At 38.7% G+C, this 20,357-nt stretch overlaps 1 protein-coding gene across 7 annotated transcripts in view; it reads left to right on the forward strand.

Moving 5' to 3' along the window:
• The window catches only part of PDE1A (phosphodiesterase 1A), a 126,738-nt gene extending 107,916 nt beyond the window's left edge, over positions 1-18,822 (forward strand). For 3 of the 7 annotated variants that reach the window (XM_088526995.1, XM_088526994.1, XM_088526993.1), the window contains 5 exons: positions 6-87; positions 1,764-1,884; positions 3,870-4,054; positions 14,048-14,416; positions 18,708-18,822. In XM_088526995.1, the coding sequence (XP_088383121.1) occupies positions 6-87; positions 1,764-1,884; positions 3,870-4,054; positions 14,048-14,416; positions 18,708-18,784 (834 nt within the window). In that variant the 3' untranslated portion in view covers positions 18,785-18,822. The remainder of the gene's footprint in view (positions 1-5; positions 88-1,763; positions 1,885-3,869; positions 4,055-14,047; positions 14,417-18,707) is intronic. The other 4 variants (XM_088526997.1, XM_088526999.1, XM_088526998.1 and 1 more) reach the window with 2 other exon arrangements.
• The last annotated feature ends 1,535 nt before the right edge of the window (positions 18,823-20,357 follow it).

A 20,357-nucleotide genomic window follows, 5' to 3' on the forward strand; every position in this document is an offset into this window, starting at 1 on the left:
TCCAGGGAGACAAAGAGGCTGCTTTAGGGCTTCCATTTTCCCCACTCTGTGACCGCAAGTCTACTTTGGTAGCTCAGTCCCAAATAGGTAATGACAAGTACTGTTTTTCTTCTTGTTGTATGTTTAAGGAGCATAAAGAAACTGTGTGGACCTTTCTTAGACCCATTTTACATTTTAAATGCTCTGAGTTTCATCTTATACAATGTATTTCTTGTACCTGTTTGTTCAGTGAACTCCTATGCCCTGAAACAGCAACTCACTGGTTTCAAAAGAGTATTAAGTTGTTTTGGCATTTGTGATCCAACGAAAACAGGGTTTACCAGAGTACTAGCCCATCTTTTACTGCATACACTTTGGAGTTTTGGAGCTCATGTCCTCGGAGAGGTCGACCTTGCTTAGGAAGCCAAAGGCATGTCTCTGCTGCCCTCCAGAGCTCTGGTAACATTTTGTAGGTGCATGTCAACTGCAAATCAGCTGGTGGTGTCAGCCCTTCAGCTTCCAAGCCCTCAGCCAGGCACCAAGACCAAACAATTTCAGTTTGTGTTGGTTTGCCTCTGTGGCCTTATTACCTATTTGAAGCTAATTAAGAGAGCAGACTGCTGTTAAGACTACTGTTGTGGCAGGGCGGAGCAGCACAGGGCTGGAGCAGCCTCCTTGGGTTGACAAGGACCACTGCAGCCTGTTCCTACAGACCAACAATGGCCCAACTTCAGTTTCAAGTTTTCAGAAATACAGGTCTTGGTTCCCTCTATCCCAGTATCAGGTCAGCTATAGGAAATAGAGGAAATAGGAAGTGGTTACAAGGATATGCCCTGGAAGCTTACAGAGTAAAACAGCATGTCCCCGTAACAGCTGTACCTTTTATGTGAGACATCTCAAGTACTCCTGGAGAGCTTCTACTGGTGCAAATGTGTTAGCTTTGAATGGAAGCATGTCCTCCTGTCTGATCTTGTCACTCAAAATGCTGTTTTTTCCATTCCTCTGGGACATGAAATGTAACATGCTTGAGGGTTGCCCCTACTGCAAGTGCGAAGCTGAATGCAAGGCTGGAGCACTGCTGCGTGCCTTGGGTCTGCATTGCGTCGTCAGGGTGTGAAGACACCTGGAAATCCATTGCTAGCTCTCTTTCTTTCTTTCTTTTTTAAATCTATTTTGTTTCTGTGAAATGCTCAGGAGAGAATAAAGCTTCATTCTTTCACTATGTCATTCCTTACCTTGACGAGCACTTTAAAATGTAAAAGACATTGTTCAGAGCTGACATCTCAGAACTGTGGGATGAATGCTGTCTCCCAGGGATATTACTTGTTCTCTTCACTGATTTGACAGAACACTCCTACACACTGTGAAATAACACTTTACCTCCACAGAATAATAAACAGCAGTTTGAAATATTAACTCTTTGGCAGGAAGCTCTGAATGGTAACAGAGGCAGTAGGACTTCTAGCACCTTGGCTCTACTGTAGCTTCCATCCATTCACTAATTCAAATTATTATAATTCAGACTCAAGGTGTGTTCTATACTGCATAAAATTCACATGGAATAGGCATGAAAAGCTACAGTTTCTAGCATTTACTTATGTGCATAAAACTGCCTTTCTTTTGTTGTTGTTGTTTGCTTTCTTCCCCCAAGATTGTGCTAATAGTAACTAGTATATTGAACAAGGCCTACAGTGAGAAAACTTGCCTTATATCAAATTGTAGTCTCTAGATTTGGGAGCTGGGAATTATAATCTGATTTTCTTTTTTCTTGTTTTGTTCCTCAGGTTTCATTGATTTCATAGTAGAACCAACATTTTCTCTTCTTACGGATTCAATGGAGAAAATTGTTATTCCTCTTATAGGGGAAACTTCAAAATCTGAAAGTCCTGCATTTGGGACACCCAGGTATGAACACATTGTTTATTTTTGAACTGACTGCTGTCATTCTCAGCATTCATTCTCCCTAACTATGTCCTTCTCCCTAACTCCTGCTCACACTGGAGGAACAAATGACGAGCTATACAGCATTGCCACCTACTGGTGCCAGCTGCTATTTGCTACTCTGGCACTGGCCAGCGATGGCCGTGTGCATAAAATGGCAAAAGTGCAATACAGTGAACAAACTTCACACTTTTAAAATTCAAAGTTGGTTTATGCAGAATTTATAATACATTATTTTTTTCTTTTGACTTCATCTCGAAGTACCAGCCAATAGCTGTATGAGAGTGTTGAAATTCGTAGTTTTCTTACACTGAGTTTTTTTCAGTACTATTTTAATTGACAGTGACAAAAGTTGCCCTTTGTTTTCTGGTAGCAATTGAAAGTGGAGGTGGTGCAGGCAATTTCTTTTTTTTCTTTTCTTTTTTTTTTTTCTGAGTTTCGCTATTACTGCAGATCACTTCCCCACTTCACATTCCCATTTTTCAGTGTTTATATATATCAACTTGAGACAAAATTTACTTTGGAGAACTTCATTTGCATCTCTTTTCAGTATAAGTGTGATGCAGGTGTTTGGGTGGTTGATTTTTACATCATGAAGGAAGCTGGCTGCAAAACAAAATAGCTATTAGAGACAATGTTATCCAGCTGACTGACTGCACTGAAACTATCATTCAATAATCTGATGCTGCTGTTACAAAAGTCCCTTCTATTACCGTTTTTTCTTTTATTTTTTTCTTGTTTTCTCTAAAGCTTCTGATAACGATTCTGCAGAGTATTTGTTTTTTTGTTGTGAAACAGTTGCGTGGCAGTAGCAAAATGATGAATCTAGTTGTTTTCTAATCAGGAATTTGCTTATATTGCTGCAAAGAAATAGTTACTTACGACAGCATTCCTACTGTTCAGAGCAACAGTTCTTAAGTGAAATGTTACTGCTAACGCACATCCTTTAACTGCTCATTTTTGCACATTAGAGATGAGCAGCTCCAGGCTTAATTTTTAGTTGACACCCATAAATGAGTGGTACTTGAGCATTCTATTTAGCATCTCTGGAGTACAGGGATATTATAATTAACTCTTCTTGTACAGGCCACACTGAAATTTTGTCTGCAGCTATATTTCTCCTGACAAGGTTAAAGGAAATCCATTTGTATGTGTATGGATATGTCTTTGGTGCCAGTCAAATAAACTGTGCTGCTTGATCTAGTAAATAAAACCTAGTGTGAAATGATTACCTATACAAGACCAAAAATAGATAGGATTATTTTATTTCTTTAGAAAAAAAATGAATTTTTTATTCCTTTTTTGTTTTTTCACACTTTTACATTCACATATAGGAAATCAATTTTATCTGCACTTTACCTTACTAAACTGCAGTAACTCTTAAGTGGTAGATAACACTAAAAAAAAATCTAGTTCTTAATAATGAAGAACTAAAATAATAAATTTGAAGAGTTGGCTTTTTTAAGGTCATTGTACTAAATGTTGCTTTGACTACACTTGAAGTGCTAAGAATTTTCAGCTGAAGTAAAATTTATGTATCTGCCATGTATTGTCACATACTGCTTTTTGTCATATGGGTCAGCAAGTAATAATCTGATATCCCTCCCGCAAGCCCCAAGAGATACCATTTGCTCTTGGAAAGCATAGCTAAGAAGCTACTCTAGATTGATTACATAAATATTATTTAAGAAGCAGTCTACAAGGATGCATTGTCTGCTGTCATGGCTTTTCAGTAATTTCCTAGAAAAAGGTCAGTAAGAATCAGTCCCAGGTTACAGCTTTATGAACTGAAGAAATGTGTAATATCTTGGGCGCTCTTTGGTGAAGACTATTATTTCCTGTTAGAGATTTACACATGGACCTTAAAGAATTTGATACAAACTAACTGTTTATGTATTATTAAAATTGCTCTACTGTGTTCATAATTTAGGATTTTCTTCCTTCTGTAGCCAGAATAGTTTGGGAGCAGTAAGCAATGCTGAAGCACAAAGACGACCTGGTTTTAAAAGTGCAAGTGATGGAGGGGCTTACACAGAAAATTCTCTAGCAACTGTAGACCTAACAAGCTTTAAGGACAACTTGATGCAGATCATTCAAGCAAACAAAGAAAGATGGAAGGAATTAGCAATACAAGGTATGATATACTAAGAAGGAATGTTTTATAGATTCCTTAATCTTCCTTAAGATCTCCCCAAGTTTTATTTCTAAATTTCACTTAACCTATAAAAATATATAGTCTCTTATTGCTATATTTTGTTTCATAATGTTTATTTAGGTGACCTTATTTTGCTGTCCCAGGTGCAAGGAGATGTAGGTGGGCAGGGATGAGACTAAATCTTACAGCCCGTAAAATAGGGCTCTGGGCTGCTCAATTTATCTGCAGACGTCTGTTTTAGAAGTGTACAATCTTGCAAATTTAATCATAACTAATACTGACATCTGCTTTAAATGCCAAAATCAACAATTCGAAGTATTACATATTGCCATGTTTCTTAAAAATGTAAAAAATATATATATTTTTTGCTATTAAAATGCTATTTATTCTTCACTGTATGGCATAATATCGCAGGTTTCTTGGGATCATGCTGTCAGCAATTTTTTAAATCACCCCATGGATCTAATGATTTGGGTAATCACAGCAAGTACTAGAACCAAGGAAGACCAAAATTGACTGTTCAGTTGCCCGTTGACAGTTAATGAAGCCAAACCTGCATGAAGCTCCTTAGCTCATGAGCTGTCTCTGAAAATTGTCTAGGGTTACCATGATCTCTGTGCGATGATTTGCAATAATTTTTGTGTGAACATTGATCCAGGTTAACAAACAGTCATTTGGGAACACTGTGTCCACACAGTCTGTCTTGTTCCTGAGTGAGCACCTGGCATGTTTTAGGACAGTGTTTCAGCACTTGGCCATGATCTGGCCGCATGGACTGGTACCCTGGAAGCCAGTGCCAGGCCTGTCTTCCCTCTCATAAAATTCAAAGCAGTATCTTTTTTTTTGAAAGAGGTGTCAGTCAACATGGAAGAAACTCTGCTGACTGGTGCTAAAATCTCATTTAGTTCTTAGAACTAATATTCTCATTAAGAGACGAATAAGTAAGAAAAAACTGTGGTGAATGTATAGCAACACTGACTTGAGAGCTAGGCAGAAAGGACATCTGAGGAGAAGGTTTAAGTTGTTTTGCCCCTTCTGCATGAAAAGCTTCACAAGATCAGTTGCTTCTAACACTAATTGGTCAAAAAGAAATAGGGCTGCTAATTTGGAATCATCAGTAGTAATAGCATAAGATCAGAGTGCCAAAGACCACTAAGCTACAACCTGCAGAATTCAACCACTATTGATCTAGCTGTGTACGAGGTCCTTCAACATGGACACAACGGAGATAATGTTATCTGGAAGTTTGTCGCTTCCAGCTGTAGCTATTGCTAATGAAGCAGTTTGGTTTGGGGGGATCTAGAGGGACTTAGTGTGGAGATGCTTAGGGAGTGCAGTCAGTCTCTGCAGGGGTCTTGTGAATAGCGCACATGTTTCTGATTACAGAGTTCTGGTTTTGTCTGTATATACATATATAGAACAAGTTGTTGTTGTTGTTGTTTTTTGTAAAATCTTAAGGGGATTGTATAAGTTTTGAGAAAGTTATTTTCCATTCTTTTCTCAGAAACATTTTTTTTAGCTCCACATATGGGCCCTAAGGGATGCTGGAAAAGGACTTTGCACTAAGTGAACGTAGCTTTCTATAGGGTGCAATGTGATATAGCACATACATATTTTTGCCGCACTGGGAGCAGAAATGTGTCCAATCAGTCCAGACAGACAATATACCTGCTCTAAACTGCATGTTGTAAAGAGTGAAAATCCTTAACCAGACTCTGCAAAATTAATAAAAATCTAATAAAGAATAGAGACTTTGAAATGCGTACTGTTTCCACTCTTAATTCTTTTCAGCTCACACTCAGATTTGACTTAGTTTGACTTAAACCTGTAAGTTAAACCTGAGACTTTGTACCTGAGATAATTTTTTCTATCCTATTAGGGGCATACTTTTTGGTAGATCATTTATGACCTGTTTGTATCTGACATGGCAGTTTCTGATTCAGTCATTTGCTGAAAGTTTGTACGTTGCTCTAGATATGTGTATGAAGTGGAGTTTTATTTGCACATTAGTATGTACATGTACTGAGGGGAAAAATGTAGGGGTAAATCACTGCCAGGTAAGCAAGAGTTGGTATTGCTATCATTATTCATAGCTAGATAATTTATTGCAAGAGAGCTGAATGCACTGAAGGTCATGTGTGTTATGAGTGTCTGCCATAGTAGTGAGCAGCCTGGCTGCTGGTACAGACCTCCATGCAAGCTTCCTGGTTGTGGCAAACAGTACTTCTGCTTCTGAAAAACAAATCTGCATTTGTGTCTGCAGTCTGTGCATATAGACGTTGTTCCCAGACTGCCAGATAAGTTCATAGACTTAGGAGAAACTGTCTGTAAAGGGTAGCAGTGTAGATGCACCAATGCGCAAGGGCACTAACAACATTCCTTATGATTTTCTGAGTAGGACTCCAGCTTCTCGCCTTGCCAGGACACCACAATGCGTTTAGCAGTGCCTGGGATGCAGCTCTGCTGAGTGAGGAGGCTTGGGTAGGTGCTCTGGCTCGCATGTCCAGACAGACCAGAGCAGGAGAGCAGGACACACTCAGCGCTGTTGACACGGGAGCTTTCCTGCAGATGTAACAGGACCTCTCTGTGCTCTCTGGAAAGATAGTTACTATTGAGGCTGCTGATCCAGGGCAAACAGCTTGTGCAAGGAATGAAGTGCTTTATCTTGGGAAGAGCCGTGCTAGTAGGGAAAGCATTTACATACCTAGGCAGCTGCTCCAGAGCTTCCTTAACAGAAGGCTCGCTAAATTAGATGACTCCATTTTGCTAAAAAGGCCGTGTCTTGTATAATTGATGCAGAGGAGCTCAGTGCTCTATAGCCTAAGGGTCCACAACCTTTCACCGATGGAGAATTAGTGGAATGTTTCTAAGGCCTTTCAGGGAATGCTGGTAACAGGGAATTACCATAATGATCAAACATCTGGGATTCTAATTTGAAAGCCTTGATGTTTAATTAATATCCCAAACCCCTAATCACCAGCTAATCTGTCTTTGTTCAATTCAACACAGTGATAAAGAGACCATTCCACCCTGTCCTTTTTTTTCAACGTAGCAGCGATGGCAGCTGATATTTGCAATGGTGATAGTTGTAGCAAATTGACAGTAAAGATGTTCAGATGAGTTGGAGAGGTTGTTTCATTAGAGAAAATGATTGCTAAATTGATTTTAAGGTCTGGGAGTTAGTGACCTACTGAGACAACTGTAACAAGTTGTTGGGAAAGATTTAAATATTGTGTAAGACCCTTCATATGATGCAACTGTACTCAGAAGAGGGAGAAATTGCAAGACAATGGTTTATATTATAAAAACGTAAATCTCAAGCCTTTGTGTTTATACTTTCATGTTTATTCTGTTCTATAAAAATGTGTTAAAGATTTACTAATGAGGATGTCCAGTGGCTTGGAAGCTCAGTTACTCTCAACAGAGTAAATGAGCATATAATAATAATCACACTTATCATCTGTTAAGACAGTTAAGAGCAGACCATCAGCATTGTTCTGATTAAATTGTAAATCTTCATTTGCCAGTTTAAGCTTGGGAGGGAAGGCAGACGATACTGAGTTAATGGCTGTGTAGAGATAAGTGAAATAAGAGATATTGAAACTTATCAATATTTTTATTTTGTATTTGAGTGAAGTTGGGCACAGGCAGTTTAGGACACTCAGCTCAGGTCAGACAACAAAAGTGGATGCAGAACACAAACCAGGTCTGGTTGCCAATGGAATGAGCTCTTTACTGAAGCCTGCTAGCATTGTTTACCTTCAGGGTAACAACACCAACACTGCTACTCGGTGTTTCAGTCTTAGGCTTAAGTATACTTATTCTCTTGAATAATTTGAACAATTCACTGTTATGGAAGTTGGAAAAGAAGCTACATTGCTTGTATGGAAAATCTCCTCCTTAGTGTCTTTGTGCTCCACTGCTCAAACCTCTGTTTCTGACTGCATCAGAACAGGGATGAATAAAACGTGTGAGGCTGCATGAGTTTCTCACATCATCCTGTGCCTAATTATCATAATAAAAATACGAAAAGCAAACTATGGAATTGCAGGGAGCAGCTTTCTTTGGATTGGCCACGACTGAAGAGCTCTGCGGAGGACCCGCAGGCCCCCTCAGGCACTTTCAGCCCCGAACACTTCCAGCCACAGTCACCACGGGGCTCGGCTCCATCTGGTCTGAAAGATTATCTCTGCAGACTCCCTGATCAGAAGAGAGTAACAGCTGCTAAAATATAAAAGTCTCAGAGTGATGATCGAATACAAAGTCAGTTTTGTTTAGAATTCCTTTGGAAGGATGGGCAGGGAGACTCACCAGCAGTTTGACACAGGACAGCAACACTCATAGCCCCCTTTAATCTGTTGGAGAGAAATAAAATGCTAAGAGCAGAATTTTCAACAATGGCCTAAGGAAATAGAAGGAAGAGGAGAGATTTGAGCTAAGAGTAGCAAGAGATATTTTGTGCTAGCACTGACTGGTACACTCCAGGCCAAGGCCAAGTAATGCGGCCTGGCCCTAGAAGCAAATCCTTTGGAAGGTGTGACCAGCAGAAGTGATGAGCTAGGTGATCTAAAACACTTTTTCTCCCATAGCTCAGAGCAGCATGTCCTTACGTTCCATGTTCCCAATGCTTCCAGCACTCGTGACCTCCAGTTTACAACTCAATTGCAAAGGAAAAATAAAAGCTGGGTTAGCCCTAAGGGAAACCAGAAATACACAGATTATTTTTATCCAATGTTTTAGTAACATGTTTTGATAGCCAATTAGGTCTTCACTACATTCACAGTGTACCATTATGCCGTAACACCAAAAGCCACTGATTTACATGGCTGTTTTATATGCTATTATATTCTGTGATGACATTTGTTTGAAGAGTTGAAAGGGGAAGGTGTCAGTACAAAAATAACTCTGTGGGTTACTGCAGTGTATTCTGGGATTTGAAAATGACAGGAAGCCACGAAATGTTTGGAAACTTCTCTGGACTTCCTCCAGAGTCCTCTAGAGACTGCAGAATCAGCCCGCTTATCATCTGCACAGATTTGCTTTCTACTGCTGACCTCTTAAGAATGGCTGGTAGGAGAAGGTTCCTTCTCAACCAGATCCTGGTTTGGTCTTCTGCCACTGATTTGTAGAATGCTCCTTTCTAATAAAAAAGAGATGGCAGACAAGCCTAGAAATCAAATTAAGCTTGCAGTAATACTAGTAGGGTCTGTAATATCAAGCAACATTCTTAATCAGAGATTCCTCAAATAATTTCATTCTTAGTGCCAATGAACAGATTTTCCCTCTAGTCCAGTAGCTTGCTAGTTTTGATTCCTTCAGTGTCACTGTGTCAGTAGAGAAAGGCAAATGAATTCAGTTTATTTTCAATACACCCAATGAAAATAATGGTATGATTCAACAGGGATTTGCAGTCCTGGAGTTTTGCATTGTACCACAGGCTGCCAGTAGCTGTTGTGCTTACCTGTAATGTTTGTGGTTTTCCTCTTCACTCTTCCTAAGGCAGTACATGCTCAAATGCTGCTGTTACTGTGGGCAAAGGATATCTTATGAGATCTGTACTGTACAGACCATAGCAGTTACATATTTACTTCTCTGCTTTATTCACCTTATTACAGAAAAGTCAGGAAAAGAAAGTCGACGGACAAACGCAGAAGTAAAAGAGAAGGTACCAAAAGACAGAAAAACATCACCTAATAAAGCACATCCTGAAAATGTTGCTGTGTACACAGGTAGTAATGTAGCTGAGCAAATCCAGTACAAGTCAGCTCTGTGGTTTATAATGCAGAGTTGTCAGAGCTCCTGCGGTAGCAGAGCAATGATACAGGACATAGGACCCTGTGATAAACCTTGCTAGTGAGCAAGCCACATGGCATCCTAGTGGTTTCAGGATATTCAGAGCTTGTTATCCCCTCCAGGAGAGATCCAGGTTCCAAAAAAAGGAGCTCTCATTTCTTTTCGTGTTGCTTAAAGAGCTGAGTAAGATGTCAGAGGGTCTGTGGGACCTGATAGTGCCTTTCAGACCTCTGGGAATTCAGGGCTCTTACTCGCTCCACAAAACAACAACTGATTGTTTTTTCTTGATTTTTTTAAATGAAATAATAAGGCCGCCAGTCATATACATGGCTGGCACTGGGTAATTTCATAAGGATTTAGCCTAATTTTTATTTTTGCATTGAGAATGAGATGATAATCATGCCAACACAGGGGAAGAAAGATAGCACTTAATGTTATCTTTACTTATCAGGTGTTGTAGCTCCTTCTCATGAAGGACAGTGCTTTAAGGCATTAGGTGAGAGACAGCATAGAAGTGCTGAAGGGACAGATAAGACTGAGTCATCCAGGGCAAATCTGTTTGAAGAAGCAACTTGTTTCTCAGCGTAAGTTGTACAAATTCTGCTGAATAACACTTAGCTTTCTGTAAAGTAAGGAAAATCAAACAATATAAATTATGTAAATGGGCTTAGCTCCAAGCACTTTCAGCAATTTAAAACTTGGAGAGGAAAAAAATTGGTAACGATAATGCCTTTCCTGAGCTAACCATGCAGCATGCAATATGCCAGTATCTGAATGGACATGATAATCCTTTGAATGCATATGATAAGCTCCCTACTGTCCAGCCCAACTGGTCAAGAAAGAGGGAAGCTTTATAGAAAGAAAGACTGCTTAGAAGGTTGTTAAATCTTATTAATCTTATTCAATTAATAATACTTAATAAGAATCTTTTCAGAGAGCTAGTGGCTTAAATTTTAGCTAGTAGGTTACTGTTCCAGTCCTAACTTCTTTTAAAGACTGCTGAATATTTCTGTTTCATCAGAGTGATAAGGCAACCAACCATAAATTCCAACAGTGAAATACAGAGGCCCTGTATAATATACACTCCTGTTACAGAAAACAGGAATCTATGTTTTTCCAGACCAAATAGCATATTCCACAGGTAGAATCCAATATTATTCATCTCTTTTTATTCCTGTTTTGCAGTGGATTTCAGAGCAGATGAAGCAGAGTGGAGTCAGAACATAGAATCAGATGTACAGCAGATGAGACACATAATACCAGGAACAAGGATTTGGAATTTTAATGATACCATCATTGAGGAATTTATATCTGAGGATCCTCAGCCTCAGTCGCAACTACCAGCCACGTCTCCTAATTGCCCCGAACAAACTCCTCTCAAACAGATGAAAGGCTTTTCTTTTTTTCAAGCTGATTTAACTAAGAGTGATTTTGAAATTTTATCACTATGGAATGGTAATCACTGCTCAAAACAAACAAAAAAGCCTAGCAGCACTGATTAAGTACTCATTGTAATACGAATCTTGATGGAGCTATGGTTCTGGATCCGTTTCCAGAATGTGAAATCATACATATGGCATAAGTCTCTGGGAGGAGGCCCAAAACATATTTGCTAGTGAGTGACCCTGTGGCTGAAGTACGGCAAACCATTTCACAAATCATCTGTGAGAACAGTCAAATGTTTTTGTCCTGCTCTAGTTGTGAAACTTAAGAGGCAGCAGATACACTTGTTGCCATAAGCAATCTATCAGTAGTTTTAATGCCACAGATTCTGAAGTTCCACAGTGTTTTTCATACTTTGAAAATATACAATTTTTCTCACATACTCTTTTCTACTGGCTTCTGAAAAGTCAGTTCAAGTGCAATGGATAGGACACTTCACTAGTGGGTTATCAGGTGTGGACATGTGCCATACTCCATCAGACATGCACAGAGCTGAGTTAGAATGTGGCTTTGATTTAGATATCCATGCTTGAGATCATCGCAAGTCATAGAAATAAGAGAATAATATGAGCAGACCATAATAATTATTCAGATTAAATTGTTAATATTCATTTGCCAGTTTAAGCTTGGCAAGGGAGGAAAGACAAACAATACAAAGTTCACATATACTATGAACTGAAAAAAAAAAAGTGCTTTTACAAGAAGAAATGTTTTGAGACATTACTTTTAATAAGAGAATAAAGTGGTTAGCCACCAAGTCACACCAAAACTAATGGAAATTCTGGTCAGTACTGTCCTAAAGCATCATTTTTTAAGAAAGATACTGTCTCTTACCAGCTTTTAAGTTAAAACAAAGAAACCCTACAGCTTTCTGTCTTGAGCTAAGCAAATATTACTGTTTTAACAGGAAATAACTTAAATCAGTATCATACCATTAAAATAAAACATTGTGCTATTAAAAATAGTTCCTTGTAGCCTTTAAGCACTAAAGGCATTTTTAAGAAAGCCTTGCGTAAACCTGATGTAAAGATGAAGTGTCATCTCAAGATTTGTGCTTATTTTAAACACAGAAAAACTCTAAAAGTCTAAATAGCTTCAAATATTTATACATTTTTAAGATCTCTTTATTTACTATTTTAATTTTTCATCTTTCCATTTTGTTTGTATGCTTATAGTTTAGCTTTGCTTTGCTTAACTTACTGATGCATCTGAACAGAATCTGATATGTTTTTATCTGGAATTTCCTTGTTTCTGATAAAGTTAAGGAGGAATGCTTGTAGCTCTGCCATATGGAGGCAAGTATGGTATGTAAATCAGTTTAATAGGACAAAAGCCTTAGGTACATAAATTATACCATGAATGACAAATCATTTAATTAACATATCTGGATTAAACAACATCAGAGTTACTTTCAAGCTGCACGAATTGTTTATTAATTTCCTTAGTCTAACCAGTTCTTTGGGTGAGCAGCACTAAAGTCTGTAGAGAAAAAGCACCTGTCCAAGTTGGAGAAGATTTGCAGTCCAAAACAAGTTCTCTACAGACTGTAAAGAAAAAAAATGGTTAAGAATTTTGAAATTGCTCAAATTTGAAGTTTCTTGATTTCTTTTTAAGTTTAGACATGCCAAAAAGTACAAAAGGTGACAAAGTAGAGAAATAATTTAAATATTTTATGCTTCTGCATAATACTAGGGAGGTTCAGGTTTGGAAGAGTTCCTTTCCTTTGCATCCCACTTCACAGGCCACCTTGGCCTTCACACTGGCCTTTTCTTGGATTCGGAACACTGATGTAATGGAGGTGTTAAATGCTGGTTGAGGCATAAGGGTGATTGCAGCCTGGATTACAGAAATGCTTCTCTGCCTCAGTTAACACATGTGATCAGTTTTCATCTAGGTTTCAACTATTCACTCAGAACCAGTTTCTTCCTAGGACGGTGGCAATTCAAAATGATAAATATCCCAGTGCTTCATTCCCTTCCTTAATACAGTGATCACAAGAGTGACATTGGAGATTCATGCAATAATCTTTAGCTCTTTTATGGAGGTGTTGTTCAAACTGCAATGCTTTCACTTTTTAAATTGATTGAACCTCCAGAGGTTATGAAACACCTCTGAACAAGTGTGAAGAGTCTAAAATCTGAATTTATGAAACAGAGATTGTAAATGAACAACACAATCCTCCAACAAAATGGTAAAGGTTATTTCTATTAGATTTCTAGCCCTCTATCACAAGTCCCTTCGACTGTGTTTTCTTCATCATCTCGCACCTCCTACCCACCTCTCTGTGCTGCTCTGAGATCCTTTCATTCTCCCTCTTTGCACGTGTGCTTTTCTCCAATTCACCTGCTGCAGTGGAGCATGGAGTAGACCCTTCCACGAGCATTTTTCTCCTTTAGCTTCCTTCTTTTTTATTCACTTCTATTCTGTATTTGCCACCAGCCATGATAGCACCAGTACCAGATAGCATGCTTACAGCCCTCTCAAATTTGTTCTCCCTGTAGCTTGTACAAGTTAAGGTTCAAACCACAGAGCCAACCACTGTGATTCGGTAGCAACTGTGAAAATCAAGACCAGAATATGGCACATCAGCACACATCCTCATCTAGAAAGCTGATGATCACAATATTCCCGTGTGCAACTCTACCAAACACTTGCTACTCTGAAATCAAACAGTTGGGGTATAGCATTCATAATTCATATTTTTACTAATTCACATATTTTATTCCCTCTTTATAGAAGAACTTGTGAAAAGTGATGATGAACAGCAGAAAGACCAAAGCAGAAAATCCACAGATGCCCAATTACGGGAAGAGACAACAAGGACACAAAATGAGACTAGTCAGGGAGGTGATGATACAACGTGCCCTCCCAGATCCATCGTCCTACAAGTAATCTCTTTCGACACTCCTCTTCCTGAACCCGACTCAGAGAAATGCACTAACTCTGCTCTGAACCAGGAGGATCTCACCGAGGCCCAGCAAGAAACGCAGAGCACAGAGCCACTCAATGGTAATAGTTCTTCACAAAGCACCAGTCAGGCTAATGAAGCTGCCCAGGGAGAAGCTGCAGCAGTGTCCAGTACCTCTCTGTCAAACACCAACAGTGGTAAAATATCGAAATAAGGTGTTGTATAAACCACCAGTATAAGAAAGTTTCTTTCAGCATATGTTATAAAACCACCAAATAAAGGACATCTGATACAAAAAAAAAAAAAAAAGTATCATCTTATCATCTTTTTGATATTATCTCTTTGATAAGTAATAGGAAATCCTTTATATAAACAGCAAAGCCTGACTGGAAGAATGACTTTAAAGTTATTTTAAGATGCACATATGCAATTCAATACCAGTTTGTTATTAAGAATGATACTATGAGCTATTAACATTTTCTCCTTGAATATGTGCTTATTCTTGTGGTATTGAAATCATCTCAGTTTAGGCACTTAATGTGACTTTTATTTGGTGAAACACATACATTTTTACTAAAAGTAATATGAGTTAGAAAATTGTATCTACCTAAAGTGATCAAAGGTAAGTGTAGCAGGCATGGGAAGATGTTCTCTTAATAAGAAAAGTCATTTTCCTGACAGTAGATTGTGGGACAAATGGAACAGCTAAATAAAGCCCTTTAAGGACTTGTTTTTTTTTTTCATTTTATTTTTTGAGTGCAAGAATTTTCTCACAAGCTGACCAGTGGTTTAGTATCTGGTGGTTGTAAGACAGTATCAAGATGTCCAAGTGATAAAAGTAGGCATTTTGAAAGTAAGAAAAAGGCACCATAGACTAATGTTTATTCTCATACAATCTTAATGTTAATAAAAGCTTTGTTATGAGGGCAGTAAGAGGAACTGGCTTTCTTCACTTCTGCTTGAAAGGCTGAACTCATTAATGGACTTATGAGAGTGAAGCCTGTGAGAATGGGTCAAAAGCAACGGTCTGGGTAGCAGCTAGGAATAACTATGCAGTTCAGCATCGGCCTCAAAGGTCCTGTCTGTGGAGAACTGCCCCTTCTTCTAGAGCCCACCCAATTGGAGTGCGCTTGTAATTTTGTTGGTGACAAATTTCCCTCATTGGAAATAAGAGGTGATGAATTTATGGTCCTGTATCTACAGATTTCTATTTAAACTAATTTCACAACATTTTAAGTTTTCTAATGAGTGACATTTTTGCTTTTTATGTGTATTTTTTTATATATAATTTGTGTTCTAAGGTCTAAGCCTTAACAGACTGAAAAGTCTCCTATGTCCTGGATAAGGAGTGGAGTAGGAAATGCTGCATCTTTTACCTTTCCAGACATGCAGTGGGCAGTTGTGATGTGTTACAATGTATAGAATAAGGACATTGCTTAGGTTTTGTTTCTGACAACATCTCATATTTGAAAGCATTTTTAATCGTTGTTTTATGTAGCATATACCACTGTACACTGAACTCACTCTCAGCCATCTCCTTCTATGATCATTGGTGTTAATTTCCTGCATAGTTAAATCACAGAGGAATGGAAAACTCAGTGAATGTTTTATTTGATTGCTGTAGATTGAATCATTTATAATCTATCTATAATCATTCATAATTTATCATTTATAATCAAATAGATTGATTTAAATTTTAAATTTAATAGCATTTCATTCATGCATTTCCCCTATTTTCCCAATATCTAAATCTGTTATAACAAACTGTTTGAAATGGGAAAACTTTTTTTTGGTGATCTTTCAAAATGATTTACAAAATGATCACATCACCATATTTAATCTTTCTTTGCTAAGAAAAAGTAATCAGCCAGATTACTATTCAATGAGAATTTTTCTTAATTTATTTTTAAACTATTATAATATTTTATGTTAGCCCTGACCCTTATACAGACATTTATGCTTTGAATAAACCTCAGAGGAGACATGGATGATGTCATAGATAACATAAATAAATAAATCTGTGATGGCTTTTTTTGTGCCTGATATAACTAACTGCAACATACACATAAAATTGTTATGGTAATACCCAGAGGCTGGAGCACTAGATATTCTACAGAACACATGGTCCTGGCTCTCTGAGACAGACCAGACTGAATTAATATTGGGTTTCAACAGCAGCTTTAAATATCTCTACAGAGACTCTGCCATCGTGTTAGGTCTATTCAGAACAGAAAGGCAGAGCAGGGACTTAGTACAGAAATAGTTGGCGATACTGAATACTGAAAATTCATGCTTAAAATGTTTCGCTTGTCTGCTTCATTTTGGTGAAATGATCTCATATCACTCAAAATGTATGGAATTGCACTAACTTTCTATGCATGCTACAGCGATGAATACTCTTGCAAGAAAATGCATATTAAATATCTACATTTATCTGCATTTAAGCAACTACAATGAAGGTTAGTGTAGGATAGCACAATTTCGGGATGTTCTTGAACCTTGTTAGATTAGAGAGTCAGACATTTCAAGAAAAGGTCCAAAATATGTTATTTCCTATTTCAAATGCATTTTTCACAAATCTATGGTAAATTAAAATCCCATCCTAAGTGCAAAAGATAAACTTTCCAAACACAAAAATCATTTTTATGTATTTAATATTTCATATCTCGGTTTGCTTCAGTTTTCTTGGGCGGAAAACATTGCTCATTATAAAATGTGATTTCACAGAAATCCTATTTCCCGATAGAAAATAATGAAACAAACATGTTGCTTTTCTACTTGAATAATCAAGAGGAGTGTTTTGAACTGGATTTTAACCGGGTGCTACCGCATAGGCTCTCGCTTTGTACTAATGGGACTCGCTGTGCCCTGCGTGCTGGCTGGGCTGAGCGGGGAACCGCTCGCGCCTGGGAGAGCTCCAGTCGACACTGAAAGCCATTTTTCTCCACAATATCTTTGTCCTTTCCATAATCTCCCTTCCATTTAATCAAATGTTACAAGATTAAGTGGAACTATTATAGGGTGATTTTTTTTTTAAGTGATGATTTTTCTTTTCTCCTGAGTGATTTATTAATTAGATCATTAACTTTAAAAACTGCTTATGTTTAATTAAACAACTTAATGTTTTAACGATTTATAAAATGCTAATTGGCGCACTTTCAACTTTTCACTCATTTTGATTGCCACATTAATCCTTAATATCCAAATGCAAGGAAGATAATAAATCTGCAATGAAACAGATTATGGAGAACTTCTTTCCATTTGCCAGCAGAAGACTACCCAGTCACGTGAGCTCTGCCGCGGCAGTCAGCCCTGAAAGCCTCTCGAGGATATCGGTATAAAACAGCAGTGCACAAACCCACCTCAGGGATGTGCTGGTTCCATTCACGCCGGCACCAGTGATGGCCACGTCGGCCCCTGCTCGGCCTGGCCCGAGCGGCTCCCTCCGCACGCAGTAAATGTGGGGACAGCGAGAGCGGGCGCTCGCGAACGCGCCCGGCGTCCACGGCAAACGGTGCTAAAACAGCAACCGACGCGCTGACGAAGAGGGCCGTGATGACGAGCTAAAAACCAGCGACAACCATTTAGTAGGCACAGCTGACATACAAAAACTTACACAGTGACCGGAAGAAAGTTATATATGGTTTAGAAATCAATATTTAGCTTTTATGAAGATTAAACAGCTTCTGCTTACAAGTTCTTCACAAAACTCCCCCTTGTACTTATTTTATTTTAACCTTTCCCTTCTTTCCTGCTCCTCTTCTCAATTTTTCAGTCTTCTGTGCTTTCCCTTTTACCACATTTTAAATCTAGTGTTAGTAGTCACTGGTGGGAACATCTGGTCAGTTGGTTAAAACTGAGCAATTACACTCTAGTTAATAAATAATGCTATAAGTTTGTCACATTCACCCCATGCATATGGCCACTGATCATTTTATAATCTTCTCAGCTGTAGATATTATTGAAAAGCACTCACAGAACAGTTTGAAATTCATATTAAATGGCTCAGTTTGAAAGCTACTTGTGTCACACAGTGTCATTTCTCCTGTGTGACTGAATTGGAACTTGACATTATCTAAGTGAAACTTCCCATAATTTGAGTGCCTAGGGTGAAGGGGATTTAAAAGCACTTCTCTACTGAAGGTGGACTTTCAGTAAGATGGAAGATATATATATATATGTGTGTATATATATATATAGGCACTTTATTAATATTTACTCATGTAAATGCCATCATATTTTCATTTAATGCTTTGATCTACTGCTTTCATTCCATGTTTTGCCTTATGAATAAACCATAATTATTATTTAGTGCAGTCCCATGTTCATGCTGGTGAGAAAGCAGTGAAAGAAAGATGGGACTGAAACCCCAGTTTAGCCTTAGAAAATAAAGGGAAAATAATTCCTGTCCAACTAAGGCTGTACAGACTCTAGGTACTTGGTTGACTTCCTCACTCAAGATCCCAATAACATTTATTTATCTTCCAGATGAACCTAAACACTGTAAGAAATCAGAAGATATAGTAAAATCCACTGAGCAAAAACCTGCACTGATACGCAACTAGACTTGGTATTTCTTAAAGGCTTCTGACATTTCAGGGAGGAGAGGTAATTTTGTCTTTTTTTTTTTTACTTTCATAAATATTTGCATATTGATAATACTGTCCAATTTTGCATTTATTACAAAATTTAAGAATTGGGTCAGAGGGCACCCTACCTTCTGTGCTTCCTTAAAAAGCCTCGGTTTAATACAGAGAAAAATTGATACTTTTACGTGTCCAAATTGTCAGGCTAAATAATTACATGCTTAAAAATTAAATGTAGAACATTCTCAATTCACATGTATTTAATATATGAGTTAATAACTGTAAAAAATCCCGTTTATGACTTTTCGTTTGAACTCTGTTTCAGAGAAAAAGAAGAGCACTAATAGTTCCTACCCCTGTTCTTACTGAGGCCACTATCCATCAAGTTCCTCTTTGATCATATCATTCTATGGCGAGTAATTGAACAAAACTTCAAAAAATATAAAACATAAAAACCTGAGCTGGTAACTCAAGGCACTAGACAACTCTCAAAACTTCAGTTGTAGTTGTTGCTATTTCTGCTTCTGTTCTGCTTTCTGAAACTATCCAGAATACTTTTTTTTTTCCACCAAAATTGGACCTCGTTTTACTGCATCACTGAAACAAGACATTTTCAGCTAAGCATGAGACATGCAAAATACATGGCATTTGTCTGCACTGGATTGCTCTTACGTGGCACTGCTACTCAAAATCAAACCAGTGGTAGAGACCCTTGTTCATGCAGCCATGCTGCACGCAGCTTTGGAGCTCTCCTGGTTAGCTTTCTTAAAGTATCTGGAAATAGGAAATATACATAAACTGTACAGGGAACTTCTAGAGTTATATTGATCAGCGCACACGGATGACAACTCTGTCCTATTGCTCTGGAGACCTCGTGTTCAACAGAATCAGTATCAAAATATCTCCTTTAAATTAAGTAGCACTCACTGTTCAGACCCAAACCTTCTCAGTGCTGTTTCCTGTAGTAGTTAGCAAGACCTTGGCAATGGTGTCTACCTTGCCACGAAGCTGGCCATCGACAGCTCCATAAATGCATGGTGAATTGCTTCACTTCAGCAAACATCGAGTTGCCTCTCAGACAGAACTGGAAGGAGGCACTGAGGCCTTATGCCATGGTTTTGTTCAAATGCAAAACTGACTACTTGGATCCAGGAAAATCCTTCCTATGGAGGATCCTTCCTAATCACACTCACGCTCCAGACCCCCTCCACCTCGGATATCTTCTTTTGAGAGGCAAGAGAAGAGCTCAGCGCACACAGGCAGCTTCCCCGTGGGGCAGCCCCAGAGCCAGCCCTCCGGCCTGAGCTGTGTCCAGAAAGACTCCTGACCTTTCATCTCCGCCTCCTCCTTAGCCGCTCGGACACGCGGCCGACCTCAGCGCTGGAGCCTCCGCAGAGATTCCCACACTGTTCCTCAGCTGGGGTCACTGCCTTGCCAGGCCCCCTGTTCGGACTCTGTGATCGATACCTCACGGACCAAAAAGTCTCTGCCATCAGCCATGGTCCCCTGAGCGGGACAAGGGAGGGTGACTCCCCCCTGCGCAGAGGCCCCC

The sequence above is a fragment of the Tinamus guttatus genome, unplaced genomic scaffold (genome assembly GCF_059628265.1).
Source record: "Tinamus guttatus ecotype Peru unplaced genomic scaffold, ASM5962826v1 Tinamus_guttatus_pri_ptg000260l, whole genome shotgun sequence".
NCBI classification, from domain to species: domain Eukaryota; kingdom Metazoa; phylum Chordata; class Aves; order Tinamiformes; family Tinamidae; genus Tinamus; species Tinamus guttatus.